At 41.8% G+C, this 18,869-nt stretch overlaps 1 protein-coding gene across 1 annotated transcript in view; it reads right to left on the reverse strand.

Moving 5' to 3' along the window:
* Positions 1-6,819: 6,819 nt before the first annotated feature.
* The window catches only part of LOC149231270 (pentatricopeptide repeat-containing protein At4g21190-like), a 262,019-nt gene continuing 249,969 nt past the window's right edge, over positions 6,820-18,869 (reverse strand). The window contains exons 4-5 of the mRNA XM_089381589.1: positions 7,677-7,889; positions 6,820-7,086 (exon numbers count right to left, since the gene is read on the reverse strand). Of these exons, the coding sequence (XP_089237715.1) occupies positions 6,820-7,086; positions 7,677-7,889 (480 nt within the window). The remainder of the gene's footprint in view (positions 7,087-7,676; positions 7,890-18,869) is intronic.

Genomic DNA, 18,869 nt, shown 5'->3' on the forward strand with positions numbered 1-18,869 from the left:
TCAGCAGTTTCCGCAGCTTCAGCCTTGAGGACAAGGCTATTCTTAAGGGGGAGGGCATGTTAGGGTCCCACCCTAACCCCCTTATTTATGTAGTAGGATTGAGTCATAGTTATAGTTAAGTAAAGAGTCAATAAAGCCCATATTAATAATTGTAAGTGGTTAAACCGCATTTAATGACGGGACCACAGTTAGTTATGGGCCATGGTATTAGATAGATGGTATTAATAAGAACCATGGTATTGCTCCATGGTATTGCATGTATGAGTCATATAAAAGGAGACTCCCTACAAGGAGCATCGTGTTATTTGTAATCGAGCTCTGCTCTATTGGAGGTTTCCCCCTCGAAGAGGCAAGTGAACATTGCTTTCTGAATAATAAAATACTTGCTGTTGTTTCTCACTATTCTATGTTCTGGGTATATTTCTTCGCATATTTGGTATTCGGTATCGTCTTGCAGGTTAAGAGCATAACACTATCACCCTTGACCAAGACCCTCCAAGACCAAGTCAAACCTTGATTCTAGCAACTTCTACAATTTCGACTCACCCAGCAGATTCTTCTGGAACTTCGACCTACCCAACACATTCTTTTGCAACTTCAACATGCCTAGCAAACTCTTCTGCAACTTCGACCTACCCAGCAAATTCTTTTGCAACTTCAACCTGCCCAATAAATTCTTTTGCCCATCAAATGTAGAAACCCTAACACAGAGAGAGAGAGAGAGGCCCAAAAACTTCGATCTAGTTCTTCTCCTTCCTTTTCGTCCTTTTTCCAGCTTCTATCTTGAGAAGATCGAACTTGCTTGAGTGAGTCACAATGAGGTCAAGTTCTTATTTATAGGCTTGTGAGGGGTACGAATTGCTCTCTTTAGGCCAACTTGTCCCTTCATGTAGGCCGACTTGATCTTTGTGCCATGACGAGGTCTTGGAGGGTCTTTTGATTCTATTTTGACTCAAATAAATTTTCTTTACAATATGTAACATGCCCAAATGGGTCTTCAATACATGACAATGACTCAATTGACTTTATGACAAACCTAAAAGCACTCAATGGGTGCTTGACCTAAAATAAATTCCCTTGAGCATGAACCCATGCCTCAAGAATAATAATAATTTTATATTTCTCTTTTCATTAAATACATAAAATCATAAATACATATGCGATTATGAAGACCGAACCTAGTTACATATTTCAACAGGTAACAAGGCCTTCATACAAGATATGGGGGTAACACCTTGGAAATTTGGGTGGTGTTGACAGTGCTGGACTTGCCAACATGTCAAGGGGATCTCCCGGTAAGCCCAATTAGCCTTAGACCGTTTGGTGTAGGAGTCCCAGCAGTGGGTCGTAAGGTAATGCCTTGACTGCGATGTCGCACAGAGGCAAGTAAGATAACTCTGTTAGTAGCAAGGGTGTGACCGCTGCAGTGAGTCAAGGAAGGTGAATGAGAGGTTCTAACACAAATGGGTTGGGATGAGTGCGCCCCTTGACAACCTGTATCAGTACTCAGCTGGGAAGGGAACACACAAGCGAAGATGCATCACAAGCTAGAAAGCAGATCAGTCGACAATCCAAAGTGATGGTTAAACCAACAACACATCTGCAACAAGATTCATATAATTGCATATGAAGCAGTTCATACACAAATACGTAAGTTAAACAACATATATCATTAAAGCAACCGGAGCAGTCCAACTACAATAACAACATATGCATGAAAATGTGTTGACTCTTGTTATATAAATAAGTGTAAGTTGCAATCATACAATACATCCATGTAAACCTGCTGGCCCCAACAATGGAATGTTATAGCCACATCTGCCTACTCCTCCAAAGAGATGAACTAGCTCTGTGCACTGGAGAAGCCAAGGCGCATTACAATATTGTCCAAGCTCTTTCCAAGATAGTCTTATCAGAAGCTTGGCTGACCAAAATCCCTTATAATGAGTTATGAGGGACTATTTATAGCAAAAGGTGGGGTGACCCTTGACATTCCCCTTTGTGACAGTTCAACTACCCTCATGACTCTTCACCTACTCTATGACTGTTACATCCAACTATTGACACTTGACTTACACTTGACATGACTCAACATTAGAATGCACATGTACTCATGTGAGACAACATGGCTTGAGAAGCCATGCAAGACATCATTAACACTCGGTCCGCTGTGATGAGACCAACTCTTTGACATGCTTGTGATGGTGAAGGTGGTGAGCTAATGCCAAGCTTGATCGTCCGTGACGGTGTGCATGCACCTCATGGTGACATCTTGCAGAAGCGAACTCTTGCCTCCATTGCAACGGTGCATTGGTTCAAATCCTTCATCCAACTCGTCTGCTAACATGCGCATGGTCTTCTTGAGTGCGGCTAAACCGGCAACACACTGATGCATAGTGTCTATGCTGATCTTCAAGTGTGTGTTGGTGGTCATGCACATCAACTTGCCGAAGTACATGTTCAGCTCCAGTTGGACTTACTTCTTGTTTTTGCCTTGGTGAGTGTGTTGAATAGGTTGGATTGCATGTGTGTGCACAATGACATGCATGTTGTTGAATCCCTTGCATGTGATCAACAACACTTCTCACCATGTCTTCTCCGTGTCAGCTGTTGGGATGGATCTTTAACTTGTAGGCACAGTTTCATCCGTGAGTGCATGTTGCACCCACTGTCGTTCATGTTCCTGCTACAACTCATTCGTCTGTCTGTGCAGCTTGATGTTCTTCCTGAGTTGTTGTTTTAGCACATGAAACTCCTTTTTTGTTCCATTCTCTGTCTTCGTGCGATCTTCATGTCGCGCCGTCACCTCATAGCCAAGGCTCCAAAGTTGCTTTCTTTATCAGTGGATCTTCTTGATCTTGCAACTTTGTTTTGCCTCTATGTTGTCAACAACCTTCCTCTTGCATTCATTGCATCTACTACATTCGCTACGTTATATGTATTCACTGCATTCACTGCATTCGTTGTATTCATTGTGTTCGCTGCATTTGATATGCTGCCTTTAGTTGTTGTTCATGATGCTGCTCGCTATGATATCTTAATGTTCTGGTCTACGGGCAACTTGATATCTTCGTGAGAAGGCAAGCTCATAGACATTTGATCGATTGCATCTTCAGGTGTGCTCTGAACAGTGTCTTCGACTCTGCTCTCGTGGAAACCATTATACCTGCACTGCTGAGAGGTAGATGAACCCCTGCAATATCTGGAGACATGGCAACACTCATGGCAAGCAATCTATCAGTCGAAAACCAAAATGAACTTGAGAATTGACTTGCAACATACTTGGGTGACTGATCATGAAGGTTGCGCAATTTCGGCAGGGAGGTCGGGAGATTGACTGCCAAGACTGTGCAAGGCACAGTCTGGGTTGCTGGGAGACTGACTAACTACTGGAACTGCGCAATGCACAGTCCAGTTTGGCTGCTGACTGCTGGAATTGTGCAATGCGCAATCTCAGCTGGCAATGGCTGCAGGCTCAGTGACTGCATTACGCAATTTTCTTGGCCAACAGTCACTGTCCCTCAGGATTGCGCAAAGCAAGCCTGGGGAATAGCTGCTGGGCAGAAATGCGCATTTCCTGAGAGGAAGACAGAGCCTTCCCTCTCAGGATTGTGCAATGCTGTCTTGGTGAGGCTCTTAGTGAGGCAGAGTCCGGGCCAAGGCTACCCAGACTCGTTGATGGGCAACTAAAAGTGAATGTGAGTGCGAATGCATGGTGATACTGAGTGTAAGCGTAAATGAATGATCATGCATGCAAACGGTGAATGACAGATTCAAAAAACAAAACAACATGCATGTGGGTGAGGCGAGTCGCCGAATCGGCGACCATTCGTGAAAACAATTTCATGCATGCTACAGCTGTGAGATAGCAACGAAAACTGAAACAGTGCTAGAACAAGCTAGTATACATGTAAACGACAGCAAAGTTCAAAAGCAAACATTACTCACACAAGCGAAAACACAAAAAACAATAGAAATGCAACACAAGGCATGGAAAGCGGGCTTACCCCAAAACAGCTGAGCTGAGTGTGCCGACAACTCCTAGATGTGATGTGGGATGTCAGAGCTACAAGGTTGATGTGAGGAATGAGCTCTACAGTGTCCGGTTGATGAGTTTTGATAACATCGAGGTTGTGACGTGCATGCCACAAATCTAGGGAAAGCGACACTTGGTGGGAGGTTTATGAAAAGATCCTTACATGTAACCTCCAACTGCTAAACATAGATCCCTGAAACAAGGGATACCTTTGCATGTTTCCTTGGGAGAAGCAGAGCATGCATGCAAGTCTGTTTTGGCTCGGTCCCTGAGGGAACTATCAACTCAACTGCAAATGCAATAGGCTGTTTGACTGCTTGAAGGAAATGTGCATTTCTGGCTGGGAGTTGGGCTGACTGCCCAGGACATTTGCACAATTTCTGGGCAAAGCCATTCACTGTTGCCCAGATTTGCGCAAATTTTGGGCTAGGTCGCCCTGTTGGGGAAAATTGCGCAATTCCTGCTGGGAGTGTTGACTACCAGAATTGCGCAATTCTGAATCCCAGCAGGCTGCCAGTCACAATTGCACAATTTATGGAGGGAAGGTTGGTTGCCCTCCAGAATTGCGCAATTTCTTGGGGGAGTTGCTCAACCTGCAGCTGGACCAAGTCCGGGTGATCAACCTGTGAGGAGAATGCATCAAGCTATGATTGACAGGCTGCCTTTGTGCAAGCGAAACATTGAAGCTTGTGAACTTGACAAAGCAAGGCAAGCTGCTGTGAAAAGTTGGAAGGGAATCCAAAACGAAGCTAAGGCAAAATTTTGGAGGGTGGTTGTAGCCGCTACAACAAGTGGAGATTCCAATAATCAATTAACCACAAATCTCATTCCTCTGTCCCCCATTGTTAGTTTTCGGTAGAATCAGACAGGTGTTCTAGTCTCAATTTATGTCAGAGAGGTTAAGGAACACAAGATCTCCAAAAACCAAAAAAGGTTTCAAGAGAAAACAGCTAGAGATGACTCAATTATGTTAATTGATCAATAATTAAAAAATGTCAAAGTCTATCTTAGGAAAATTGATTAATTAACAACATTTAATTGAGAAAAATCGATAAATATCTACAGACTCTCACAGATTGAGTCTAAGATGATCTTAGTCGTTGATAATGATTTAATCATGATCGTTGGTGCTCCAATGAAAGGTTATAAGAGCAAATCGATGGGGATGGAGATATACATATCGAGCAAGAGGCAAAGCGACTTCTTTCCAGAGGCAAAGGGAGGCAGAACGGCTCATCTGGGGCCAGCTAGCAAGCAGTGCGAAATTCCCTAGCCAGGCAGTGTGAATTCTTGGAGCCCGAGTTTTCTCAGTGGGTTTCGAGCAGGTCAAAGGGAGGCCGAGATTATTTGTAGAAGGGAGAAAATTCCTCCAAAATTATTTTGCCAGAGGATTGCCATGAAGTATCCAGATTATTGTACTCAGATTTTACTGCTGCATAATAATAAAATAAGCCCTCATCTGCTGCACAGGTTTTCACTTCTGGGTTTTTCTGAGGACTATTAGTCCAAATATATTGGTGTCATTTTTATTGTGTGTGTATCTATTTTCTCCGTTCCAGCTTCTTATTTAGCTTCTGCAGAGTTTATTTATAAAGAATTGCAGTGCGATTTATTCGGTATTAATCAGAAAATTAATAAACTGCTAATCAGTTAGAAGAGTAAATTCCATTCACTGCATTTGAAGGAAATTTCACACCCTCCACCATGCTAAAAAATTCATGCAAGACACTGTCATACATTAGACAACTCAAACACAACCACTTAGACCACTAATTAGGAATTCCTAAGAAAAAGCTTCAATATGATGACAATGTGACTTAAATTACGCCCACTTTATACAACTCATAAGTGACAATGTAATCACATCTTCAAACATGTTACTTCTTCAACAATGACATGTGTAAGTCACTTCAAGACAACATACAACTTAGTAACAAAATTAGGGTAATAATTATAAAACACTAAAAATCATGAACAAGATAGAAGTGATGACATTAGACTACGTAATATGAAGAGTGATTAATTAATTAAGTTGATGTGTGGTGACATGCCAATAGTGAGTTTTGTTTGTAATAGTTACACACAGACTGACTCTTACAACATAGACAATAGTTCTCCCTTTATTTAATTATGGGTTAAGAGGAGATTATATTGGAAAGCTCATGGAAAGGATAGGCATTAGTAGACGCATACATGATCGTTGTCACGGAGAGTCTAGAGCATCAATGCATTGAGGGTTGTGACCAATAAAGATGGGATGATGATAGACCTAGTAACATGAACGACTAATTAACTCACTAATGACAGATTATATAAGAAGTGTTGATCTCTAGTTATGCACTAATTCTGCTTTATATTTGCTAGAGTAGCACACAAACACTGAATTTTATAATAATTGAAGTTTCCTGGTGCCTTTTAAAGAATTTTGACAGAATCACACATAGATAGAGGATCATCCCATAGCACCAGAGGTTTGTCTGGTAGAGCTATTATTTATGTTTGACCCATTACCGAGTTAGATATAATCCTTTTCAGAGTTAAATATGATACATATATCAAGAATGGTAACTACACATTGCAGGTGTGCTAAAGCATCGAGTTATACCAGATGTGATAACCAACAACATATCTGCATAATATCTACAGAATAAAAAATGATATTTTGTTGCATATTTCTTAAGAATTTGTCATTCAAATAACAGTCTACAAGATCAATGATACAAATATCAGAATATTTCACAACAGCAGTTATTTTTTGTTTTTATATTAACATACCAAACATATTAATTACAAAGGCGTGTAGTAAGTTGTTTTGCTTCCTTACCATAATCAGATAACTGTAGTCGCCTTTTAACGCGCTTTCCTTTACAATAACGATACTCCCACTTAGGTCTAGGATATTTCTCAAGCATTTTATCATACTTATCCAACATACCCAGCTCCTTCAATATCTTTGCAACTCTCAGGACAGTTGAATAGTCTGGCTTGATCCCCAACTCTTCCATGTCGGCAAAGACCTTCAAGTAAATTCCGCAGCTTGAACTCTCAGTCTTTGAAATCCCATTACATTGAAACAGTAAATTGAATGTATCTTAGCTCTCAGATGCCAAAAGGTGTAATATATGGATCCAACATAGTATATAGTGAAGCCAAGCCTGACAAAGATACTGACGCACTTTTGAAAAATGTCTTTGATGTTTCTAAGCCTAATAACTTTAGGCTTTTGATGTGTTTTCATTCATTCATACATTGCCATAATTGAAACATAGGGCATGGATAAATTCTGAATGATTTTTAGAAGGATAATGAACAAAAAGATAAATGCTTCTCAGTCTACTGCTCATGAAACTGAAGGAATTTACCAAGGATGTATATTGATAATCAGCATGTGAACAATCTGTTATAATGAAACTGGAGAATATAAAATACCAATGCAAGCAGAAATTTCAATTAAAGAGGACCAGGTTGGCAGTTAAAGGAGAAAAACTATCAGCCAAAAACACAGCTAAAGTTTCCAAAGCTATATTGTAAACATGATGGTGAGTGGAGGTTTTCTGAAAATGCCTGCTAAGCCTCACAATGGAGGAGAAGCACTAGCTCAGATCTTAAAGAAACACTGAAATGTAAAACAAGAAAATACCTCGAACAACTTTTCGGTCATGTGGTTTCTTTCATACATGGTGATAATACGGGCAAAAAAGACCCGGGGCATGTTCTCCAAGTTCTCCATTAACAGTTTTGTCCAGAGTTCCTCAGCTTCTTCTATTCTTCCTTCCTCAGCCAAAGCATTCAGTAACAAGAAATAATTTCCCAAGGTTTTACCTTGGCCCTTGCTCAACATCCACTTAGTCAACTGCATACATCAAATAACCTGAACAGTTTTAGACAAAAGCTTTACAATGGTACAGTATGATAAACATATCGCTATTACTTTCTACATCAGCAATAACAGCTATCAAATAACCTCTAGCAAAGAAAGGGATTTAAGAAGTGGAAAAATCAGGGGTCTTTTCTTATCATATAATGTATTTGGAATGATGTTGCTTAATGTGATCAAGATTCGAATTAACCTGAGTTACTTCAAACATTTTATTCTCTACAATGCCATTAGAAGATCACATTTTTCATTTCCCATCATCTGATGCAGAACCCACTAATACCCGACCTGCCACGTGGCAAACACATTGTTGATTGATAATTATGCTCAGTTGGACCTATTATGCTGGATATATCGTAATTTTGTTATGGGAGTGATTAATTATGCTATTGATTATGTTATGTTTTATGGTTGATCTATGCACGAGTACATAGGGCACAAGCCTGCCCTAGTCAATGGCTAGCCTAGGCCGTCTCGCAATAGAATTAGTGTACATGATTATTTTCTAGGAGACCTGTTATCTCCTAAACCTGCATTTCAAATGGTAAAGCCCTAAAGCACAAGTGAAACCTTAGAGGAACCTAAGATTCTAAGAAAGCTGCCCACTGTCACCATACTAGCCCTTCTTCTCACTTTAGGCCAGCCATTAGGGAAATTTGTTGATTTGGCAGCTCAGGGAAAAATTCCCTCCTTTGGACACCCTTCCTCAACCAAAGAAGACCCTCTTTGCTCTTGGAAGAATTTAAGATGGTCAAGTAAAAATATTATTTTTAATCAAAAACCCACAAGTACAAAAAAGTTCCGGTCAACCTAATGTCATAATTGGGTCTCCAAAGAAGCATATAAATACACATCAAGGCAACCTCATTTGGACATCACATCAACAAACATCTTCTTCTCTCTTCTTTTGCAATTGGTTCGTACAGGTTTGAAGCAAGCCAGACGAGCTCACACATGCTAAGGAATAAGAGCTAATTCTGCATTGATTTTCTGTTTGGATCACCATTGACCAAGTTTGACTCGGAATTTTGATTTGATTTGACTTGCATAATTTCAATCTTTGAAGGCCGAATTTTTCAGTGGAGGAACCGAGATTTTCTGGGCTACTTTGACTGTTGACTCTGACCACCAGAATCTGAAGTTGACTGTGTTGATTTGGGGTAGCATCGGATGTGATCTAGGCCTCAAATTTTGTAGGGAGGCTTGGGCACATGTATTCCAAAGAACCCAAAAGTGTTTTAGGAAATTCCACCCAGAAACAATTTTATTAAAATAATTAATATTTTTTAATGGAACCCTAACTCTAAACGTAGGAAATTAAAAATATTAATGGGTATTAATCTAATTGTGGGTGTAACTTCTAGAAGAAGAAGAAGATCAAGCTAAAATGATCTTAGCCATTGATTAGCTTTTAATCTGGGTCTTTGAATGTCAATGAGAAGATTATTTAAGGGAGCTTGAGGGTCATTTGAAAACACATTGATAGATCGAGAGATCGAATTTCTGAAGTGAGAAGTTCTTAGGAGGAAGTTTTGATCGAGGAGATTTCTTGCAGTTGAGGGGCAGGGACAGCATCCAGAGAGAGATATTTTCTCGACAGGAGAATCATCAGCAGAGAGAAGCAGAGAGAGGCAGAGAGTGATCTAGCAGTTCTCACGCAGAGGCTAAAGCAGGGCCACAAAGGGTGAGAGAGAGTCCGAGATTTTGCTGGGCAGAGTCAGTTTTAGAAGCCGAGAGTCGGGGTGTGAGACCAGAGGCTGAGAGCAAAGACTCCGAGCAGTAAATCGATTAGCAAACTAGGTGACGCAATGCCTAGAGAGGTTGACACAGGGATTACGCGAGGACTGTGCAGAGGCAGCGTAGGGCCTGCCAAAGGCACTTCATCCAGTGTCTGGATCAGCCGTCATTTTCTCAGTGATTGTGTGAGGTAATCTCACAAATCTTATTGGCAATATTTCTCTCTATAACTAAATAACTCGAGAAGTATTCAAGATGTATTCAGAATTTGTTACTGCTTAATAATAATAAACCCTCAAATCTGCTACACCGGGTTTCCCAAATTGGGTTTTCCCAGGGACTTTTGTCCAAAAATAATGGTGTCTATTATGTTGTATTTTCTTTCTTTCTCAGTCTCTTGTTTCTACATAATATTTAATTAAGTGAAGGTTGTAGTGTATGTATTATGATATTTGTCATAGGAAACTGCAAGTAATTTGTTTAAAGAATTTAACAAATAGGAGTAATATCATCAGTTGTTGCAGTAGGAATTCAGGTTGTGGAATTTTAACATGGTATCAGGGGTGCGGGTGAAGCAAGAAGGGCAGAGCCGGTAGATCCAACGCTAAGCGAAGAGGGAGTTCGAAAAAAATGTAGGAGGCAGCAGTTCGAATCCCCAGAGGGTTTGCGCAATTCTTAGCCGGAGGGCTGAAAATTTGAGGCAGTCTCTCTCCAAGTGAGTCGACAAAGAGAAGGGCTTCCAATTCAAATTTTTGTCGGGGTAGAGGGAGCAGCGCTGAAGCCCCAATGTGAGAAGAGCTGGTGGGACATAGATTTTTCTGCAGGCAGTTTATTGGGCGGAAGATCGTCAGAAGAAAGAGGAGAAGCATAGCTGAGGGAATTTCAGAATTCCTAGCGCAGGAATTTGAATTCTTTAGAGCTGAGTAGCAGTTTTACTAGCTCCAACAGGGAGTGTGTAGGCTAGCCCACCAGCAACACAGAGGAGCGAGGAGGTCATTCGACTTTCTATTTTTGGCAGAAATGGCAACCAATGGCTTCAGGGATCAGGACAGGTTGGACGAAGCATCCAACTACGTCATCTAGAAGGCTAGAATGTCATTCCTTCTAGATGAGCATGCTCTCAAGACATACGTTGATAATGTGGTGGCTATCCTTGCTGATGCAGATCCGTTGAAGAAGTACAGATTAAAGATGGTGAAGGCCAAGAGGATGATCCTTGATGGAGTAAAGGATCATGTTGCTAGTAAAGGGACTGCTAATGAGATGTGGGATGCCTTGGCTACGTTATATCAGGGATCTTCTGAGCAGCGGAAGATGTACTTAGAGCAGAAGTTGAGATATGCTCAAATGCAGAAGGGAGAGCGTGTTGATCCATTCCTCACGAAGCTAAAGGAAACCCGTGATGAGTTGTTTGTTGCAAGGCATACACCTCAGGATTTAGAGTTGGTTAGACTAGCCCTCAATTCTATCTCAAATGAGTGGCAAGTCTTTGTCCAGAGTATCATGGGCAAAGCAGCATTGTCGAATTGGGATGAGATGTGGGCAGCTCTAAAACAAGAGGAGCTGAGGAGAGACTTAGTCAAGGTCAAACTTGACGGAAGCAACAGCAGCATTGGGTCGAAGCCCAAGGAGGAGGAGGATAATGCAACCCTTGTATCGAAGGGCCAACAGGAGCAGCAGAGATGTAAGAAGAACATCTCGAAGATCAAGTGTTTCAGGTGTGGAGAGATGGGTCACTACGCTACACAGTGTCCTCTCAAGAAGAAGGACAAGGATGAGAAACATGATCTGAAAGTTGCGCCTACAAAGATCGAAGAGGAGTTTGCCATGACAGTCGAGATACCTCCAGAACGGAGATGGTGTGATTTAGAACTGTAGTTCGAAAGTGCTACAAATGGGCAAGATCCTTGAGGAGTCCACCTCTTGGATCAATACCTTGCTACGGGAGCCCAGATCAAGAGTAGCAGGTTGGACTAGTGTCAGATGGTGCCGAGGAGTGTCGGGCAGACAATTGCAGTGGCTAGGAGCGCCAGAGACTGAACAACGCAGAGCAGAGTTGGCAGCAGTGCAGATGGCCCAGAGCAGAGGTCAACAGCAGTAGATTTAGAGGGTCAACACAGAGATTAGCAGCAATCAGACTTCAACATTCACGTAGTACACAACAGTATGCAGTGCAGTGGCAGTTGGCAGTGGCAGTGTTAGCAGTAGCACAAATGCAGCACTTGAGAGGGAGTTGTAGTATGGATGTAGTGTTGGCAGTGGCAATGTCAATAGCAGTATAGTTACAGTAGCAGCGCAGTAGTTGGTGGACAACATGTCAGACATCAACAGCGCAAAGGAAGATGCTTCAGAGTCAGAGCAGTATCCAGCAGTGTACATTGCTAGAGCACATTCCTCGCTAAGAGGGAGTGTTGATTTGGGTAGAGTATGCCTTTATGAGAGCCTATGTTTTCCTTCCTTAGATAGAAGGGAAGAGAGGGGGTACAATCGTTCATTTCATGGAATATGGGTAGGGGGATCTCATGCTTGCCTGACCTATAGAGTCTGCGAGTTCTTGCATCTTCTGACCTTCAGAGAGTATGCCTTTTGGGAGGTTCTTAGTGGTGGTTCACCACCTCATGTTCCTTCCTCCCTAGCATCGAATGTGCTCTAGGCCTCAAATTTTGCAGGGAGGCTTGGGCACATGCATTCCAAAGAACCCAGAAAGCGTTTTGGGAAATTCCACCCATAAATAATTTTATTAAAATAATTAATATTTTTTAATGGGACCCTAAGTCTAAACTTAGGAAATTAAAAATATTAATGGGTATTAATCGAATTGTGGGTGTAACTTCTAGAAGAAGACGAGGATCAAACTAAAATGATCATAGCCATTGATTAGCTTTTAATCTGGGACATTGAAAGTCAACAAGAAGATTATTTAAGGGAGCTTGAGGGTCATTTGGAAAACACAACGAGAGATCAAGAGATCGAATTTCTGAAGTGAGAAGTTCTCAAGAAGAAATTTTGATCGAGGAGATTTCTTGCAGTTGAGGGGCAAGGATAGCACCCAGAGAGAGAGAGAGATTTTCTCAACCAGAGAATCATCAGCAGAGAGAGGCAGAGAGTGATCCAGCAACTCTCACGTAGAGGCTGACACAGGGTCACAAAGGGCCACGCAAAGGCTGACACAGGGCGAGAGAGATTCCGAGATTTTGCTGGGCAGAGTCAGTTTCAGAAGCCGAGAGTCGAGGTGTGAGACCAAGAGACTGACAGCAGAGACTCCAGGCAACAAATCGATCGGCAAACTGGGTGACACAATGCCTAGAGAGGTTGGTGCAGGGACTGCGTCAGGACTATGCAGAGGCAGTGTACGGCCTACCACAGGCACTTCATCCAGTGTCCGAATCAACAGGGATTTTCTCAATGATTGTGTGAGGTAATCTCACAAATCTTTCTGCCAGTATTTCTCTCTGTAATTGAATAACCCGAGAGGTATTCAGAGATATATTTAGAATTTTCTACCACTTAATAATAATAAACCCTTAGATTTGTTGCACCAGTATTCCCAAATTGGGTTTTTCTGGGGACTTTTGTCCAAAAATAACGATGTCTATTGTGTTGTATTTTCTTTCTTGCTCAGTCTCTTGTTTCTGCATAATATTTTAATTAAGTGAAGATTGCAGTGTATGTATTACGATACTTGCCGTAGGAAACTGCGAGTAATTTGTTTAAAGGAATTTAACAAATAGGTGTAATATCATTAGTTGTCGCAATAGGGATTCCAGTTGTAGAACTTTCACAGGCCGCAGGGTTTTCTCTCTCCTTTGACCGAGTTGTTTGGCACTGTTTTGACTGAGGTTTGACCAGCAAGGAAGACTAAATATTTTGACTACTGACAGAGATCTTTTGGAGGAAATTTGACCATTGACTTGTGGACTGGTTAGGAAATCTTTGAATGTTGATGATTGACCTAATTGCAGACCTTGACTTGTTGACTAGATTTGAATTTGAGGCTCATCTTTTGGATATTGGTAGGTTGATCTTTTGGATAGTCAAAGAATTGATTTTGACTCTTTTGTTGATGAATTGAATCATTGTATCTCTCTACTGAACATTTGATGACAATCTACTAGAAGAAGAATTTGAAAGGGTTTTCCCCCTTGTTGGACTTTTCCCTGATCTTTGACCAAATCTTTTGTCTCTGTTATTGCTCTTAGATGGCTTCTATTGTACATTGCATTTACTGCCCTATCTACAATTGTTATGTCATTGGAAGATTAAATTGATTTGAAAGTCATTGTTAATTGAAGAAAGAGTTGGGCTAAGTGATTGTAGTAAGCATAGAATAGTGGAAAATTAACATGGTATCAGAGTTGAGGTGAAGACAAGCCCAAGGAATCAAGAGACAAGAGCAATCATCTTTGGCAGAATTTGAAAGAGCCTATTTGTCTTGGTCAAGATGTCTACCTCTTACTTCAAGGATACAGAGAAGTTGGGTAACTCATCAAACTTTGTTGCTCGGTGTTAGAAAATCGGAAAGGCAGAAAGATTTTCTTATACTTGATAATTACTTGTGAGATTCTTGTGTTCTTATTAACTTTCTTATGTTATTCTTTTATCTTACTTCATCAAGCAATTACCAAAACAATATCATGAAGATCAAGGATGCCAAATGTAAGCGGACAGCCAGGGCAAAACCCCAATCTTGGGGAAAACCTAGTCAACAACTCTTCCTTCAATAGTTTTCCTGATATAATCCAAGACACTTGACATAGACACACACTTCTTCCACACCAACTCGGCGCTTTCCATTTTCAGTGGATGATCACTTTCCAGTACTATCTTCGACCTAGATGTAGCAGTAGCAGCAACAACACTTAGATGCAGTAGTATCTTCAACCTAGCAACTTCGATCTTAATGCAACAGCTTCGACCTTGATGCAGCACTTCTACCTTGGAGCAGCACTTTGACCTTGATGCCATACTTCGACCTTGATGTCGTACTTCGACCTTGATGCATTAGAGAACTTCTTGATGTCATAACAGAAATTCTTGATGTCGTGAAAAAACTTCGACCTTGACGTCGTAGCCCAGAAAATCACACATTTGAGATAGAGAGATAACCCAAAACCTTTGATCCTTCAATTCTCCTTCTTCCACTGCAACTTCGCACTTTTTCACGGCTTCTTCTAGGAGATCGAACTTGTGTGAGTGATTGTCCTCCAAATGAATCGAACTGCTTCAATATATAGGCTTCTGGTGAGGTCGAATTACCTTTCTTGAGGCCGACTTGGTGTGGAGGTTGTGAAAATTCGGAAACCCAAATCCTACTGCAACAATTGGAAATTATTCTCCTAATTGTTATTTTAATTAACAATTTATTTACTGTTTCCTACAGCAAATACTGAACAACTCACACTGCAACCTACACAAATAAGATTGTGGAAGAATAAAAGCTGGAAAAATTTTAGCACACACACATAAAATAACACAGTTATTTTTGAACAAATCTCCCCAGAAAAACCCAACTTGGAAAAAACGGTGCAGTAGTGAGGGTTTATTTTATTATGCAACAGTGAAATCTGAGTACATCTATGGATTCCCAACTGGCAATCAAAACAACAAGAAAATATGGCAGAGATATTCCCTAAGAAACCCTGGCACTCGCGTTCTTGCACTCGCGCGTACCTGCACTCGCGTGTTCTTGCACTCGTGTTCCTGCACTCTAAATAACTCAGCTCTTGTTACTACCTCTCCGAATTTGGAAATATTCCTTCGATCACTGTCCCTGTCCCTCACTAGCACTGCGTCCCTCTCTGGCCCGAAATCTACTATTGTTAGCTTGATCTACACAAGGAACTATTGCTCAAGTGTACTCTCCAAGTTCCCATTGACTTCTTCTTATAATCCTCTGTTGGGACTCCAACAGCCAAGATTAAATCTTATCGATGGCTAGGATTAACTTGAAGTCGATCCGTGTGAGTTTCTAGAACATTCACACCTTGACTTAATTAATTCTAATTAATTAACCATATTCCCAAAGTTTAGACTTAGGAAATATTTAAAAATTGGCTAATAATCTAATTAATTCATTTCTAGGCAGAATTTTAAGAAATGATTTATGGGTTTTGGAGACCTCATGTATTCTAGCCTCTCCAAAAATTTCGTCACTAAAACACATTCGATGCTACAAAAACTAACACTCCCTCTTAGCAATGAATGCGTTCTAGTGCTTTATTGTACATCATGTGACAGCACTGTCTTTGCATCATCTCCTATCACACTACTGATGTCTGGCCATACTACCCACCAAACATTGCGCAACTTTGATATATGCTACATCTGTGATGCTACTGACCCTGTTGAATTGCTGCCAACACTCCATCTGCACTGCAACTCCCTCTCATCTGTTGTTGCTACAACTGCAACAACTGCAACTGAGAAGCATCCTAAATACTGAATCAACTGTGATCAGTATAATGCATTTGTCACCCGAGTCTCTGACTGCTGCTAGTATATATACTGTCACTGAAGAATTTGCGCTCATGCTGACTTGCACTATGCCACCTACACTACTGCCAACTCTGCACTACGCTCCTCAACATCTGACTACTACTAGACTCTACATCTGTCACTCCGACATCTGATTGCATCTACTGCCACTAATCCATCCTACTACTAAATACTGTGGGCCCCTGGTAGTAAAGTATTGATCCATGAGGTGGACCTCCTCAAGGATCCTGCCCATTTGTAGCTCTCTGGGGCTACAGCACCAAGTCACTCCACCTCACTCCTGGAGGTATATTTGCGAACATAGCGAAGTCTTTCTCAAGCTTGGAGGACAGCATATCAATCTCGACATGAGTTGCCGCCTAGTCTTGCTTCTCCTCCTTGTCCTTCTTCCTGAGAGGACACTGGGTACTGTAGTGGCCAAGCTCACCACATCTGAAGCACTTGACCTTCAACATGTCCTTCTTCTTTTTTTGCTCCCCTTGTCCCTGATTGAGACCCTTCAATGTGAGGGCCACATTCTCCTCCTCCTTCACCTGCTTCGATCCACTACTGCTGCCACTGATGGAGCTTTGTAGCAGAGCTCGTCTCAACTCCTCTTGCTGCAAATCGACCCACATCCTGTCCCAACTTGGCAAGGTATCTTTTCCCAAAATACTTTGGACGAATACCTACCATTCCTCGAAGACACTGTTTAGTGCCAATCACACTAGCTCTGTGGGTTGAGGCGTTGCCCCAACTGTTGACAACTACTCCCAGACCTCATGAATCTTGGTGAGGAAGGGGTCTATGCTTTCGCCCTTCTCCATCTGGATGAGCCTCAGCTTCTCCTCTAAGTACATCTTTCATTGCTCGGAAGTTCTCTGGTATAGCATGGAGAGAGTCTCCCACATCTCTTTGGTTGTTCTCTTGGCCGCTATGTGTGAAACAATGCGATCCAGGACTCTATCTAGGATCAACCTCTTCGCCCGTGCCATCTCCTTCTTGTACTCCTTTAGCTGATCTGCATCTATGGGAACTATTGATTTGTGTAGCTTGGGAGGTACTCCAAGCCCTAGGGTTCAAGGTTTGGAGGACAAAGTGCCACAAGGGAAACTTGTGGGCTTGGAACTCGAGTATGGGGTTTTGGCACCCATCGTGTTTTGGGGAAAAACCATGATGGATTCATGACATGTGATGGATGAGGATGATAATGCTCGGAAAGACAATTCCAATGCATCGAAAATCGTCCAAATCCGAGTTGTCATTAGAGAGATATGAATTTTTGAACTTGACATAATAAATATTGGATTTTCAAGTAGGCCGACTTGAAGAAAATTCCAAGTAGACGTGTCTCCTCATGTGAACTCTTGGAGGTAGTAAAGCCTATATATTGAGGACAAGTTGAGTCATTTAAGGCATCCATGTGTGGCAATACATCACCAAGAGAAACTCTGAAATTTTGTGGAGGAAGCCACAGCAAAAGGAGCCAAGGGACGGCGTGGAGGAGCCTAGGGAAAACATGGAAGATTTCAGGTTGCTGTAGGTCACAACGTGGAAGTCTAGGGCTGTTTTGGGCGTGATTTGGTGTTGTTCTTGCGTGCATTTGTAGTGCAGAAAGGCCGAAGGTTGAAGGAGTATAGGACTGTTGTTTAAAGGGCTATTTGGTGGAGTTTTGAGAGGGCAGTAAGCTACAACAGCTGTTGTGCTAAGCCATAGGCCTTAGCTAGCAGCTAGGCTGCCTTTAAGAGCTGTGTTTGGGGTCAAACAAAGCAAGGAGGAGAAGCGTAGGGGTGGAGAACCCTCTCTAGAGTAAACCACAGTTTTTTGGAGGGCTGGTTGCTGAGTTGTGTGAAGGAATAGGGTTGTAGGTGATGCCATAACCAGAAAGCAACAGAGCAACAGTGCAATGTGGTGACAGCAACAATTTTGGAGGGATGTATTGGGTCAAGGTTTGACTGTGTTTGGATCAGTTGTTGAGCAACTTGTTGGTACCATGTGGATGACATTCCATGGTGGTGAAGTGTCATCTTAGGAGCAAAATCAGCAGTGAGTTGATTGGGTGTCATAGAGTTGTTGGAGGGCAGCGTGTTGGCTACCCAAAGTAGCCCTAGAAAAGCTATCTTGAAGGACAAAGAGCAGCTGAAGGTTGGGTGAAGGATGGTGCCGAAGTGCAACTCTTTGATGGACTAAAGTTGTTGCTAGCCTAGCAGATTGGAGGTCGGGAATTAGGCCTACCCAGAGAGCAGTTGATGAGCCCATGTTCATTGTAGCAAACGTGACTTGCAACAGTGATAGGAGGCAACCCTCTTGGAGTCTCGATGTGTAAATGCCTTGATGGACAAAGGCACTACTAATGAGCAGTACAAGTGTGGCAGACCGGCAGGACAAGATACGACATAGAAGTGTTGTAGCCAAGTTTGTCATCGTATCTCGTAACCATAAATTGTTGTATTTATCAGATTTGGATTAATATAACGAAGTTTGGTGATTGTACATAATTGTACAATTTTGTTTAAAATTGTGTATATTATGCATATGTGATTCACCGCTTTATATTTCCGCGCTGCAAAGTACTTTATGGTTGAGATTCTTGTTTTGGTAGCATCATTGATTTTAAGACTCTAACCTAGACCCAAGGACGTGGAAATTCAACATGGTATCAGAGCGTGTCTGAACTACTTTGGAAGTAAGTAAATCAGAGTTGTGCGCAACGACGTACAACGCGAGAAGGAGTTGGTCACATTG

Source organism: Pinus tabuliformis, chromosome J, assembly GCF_031772625.1.
Source record: "Pinus tabuliformis cultivar Carrire ecotype Pingquan chromosome J, CPIR1, whole genome shotgun sequence".
Classification (NCBI taxonomy): Eukaryota; Viridiplantae; Streptophyta; class Pinopsida; order Pinales; family Pinaceae; genus Pinus; species Pinus tabuliformis.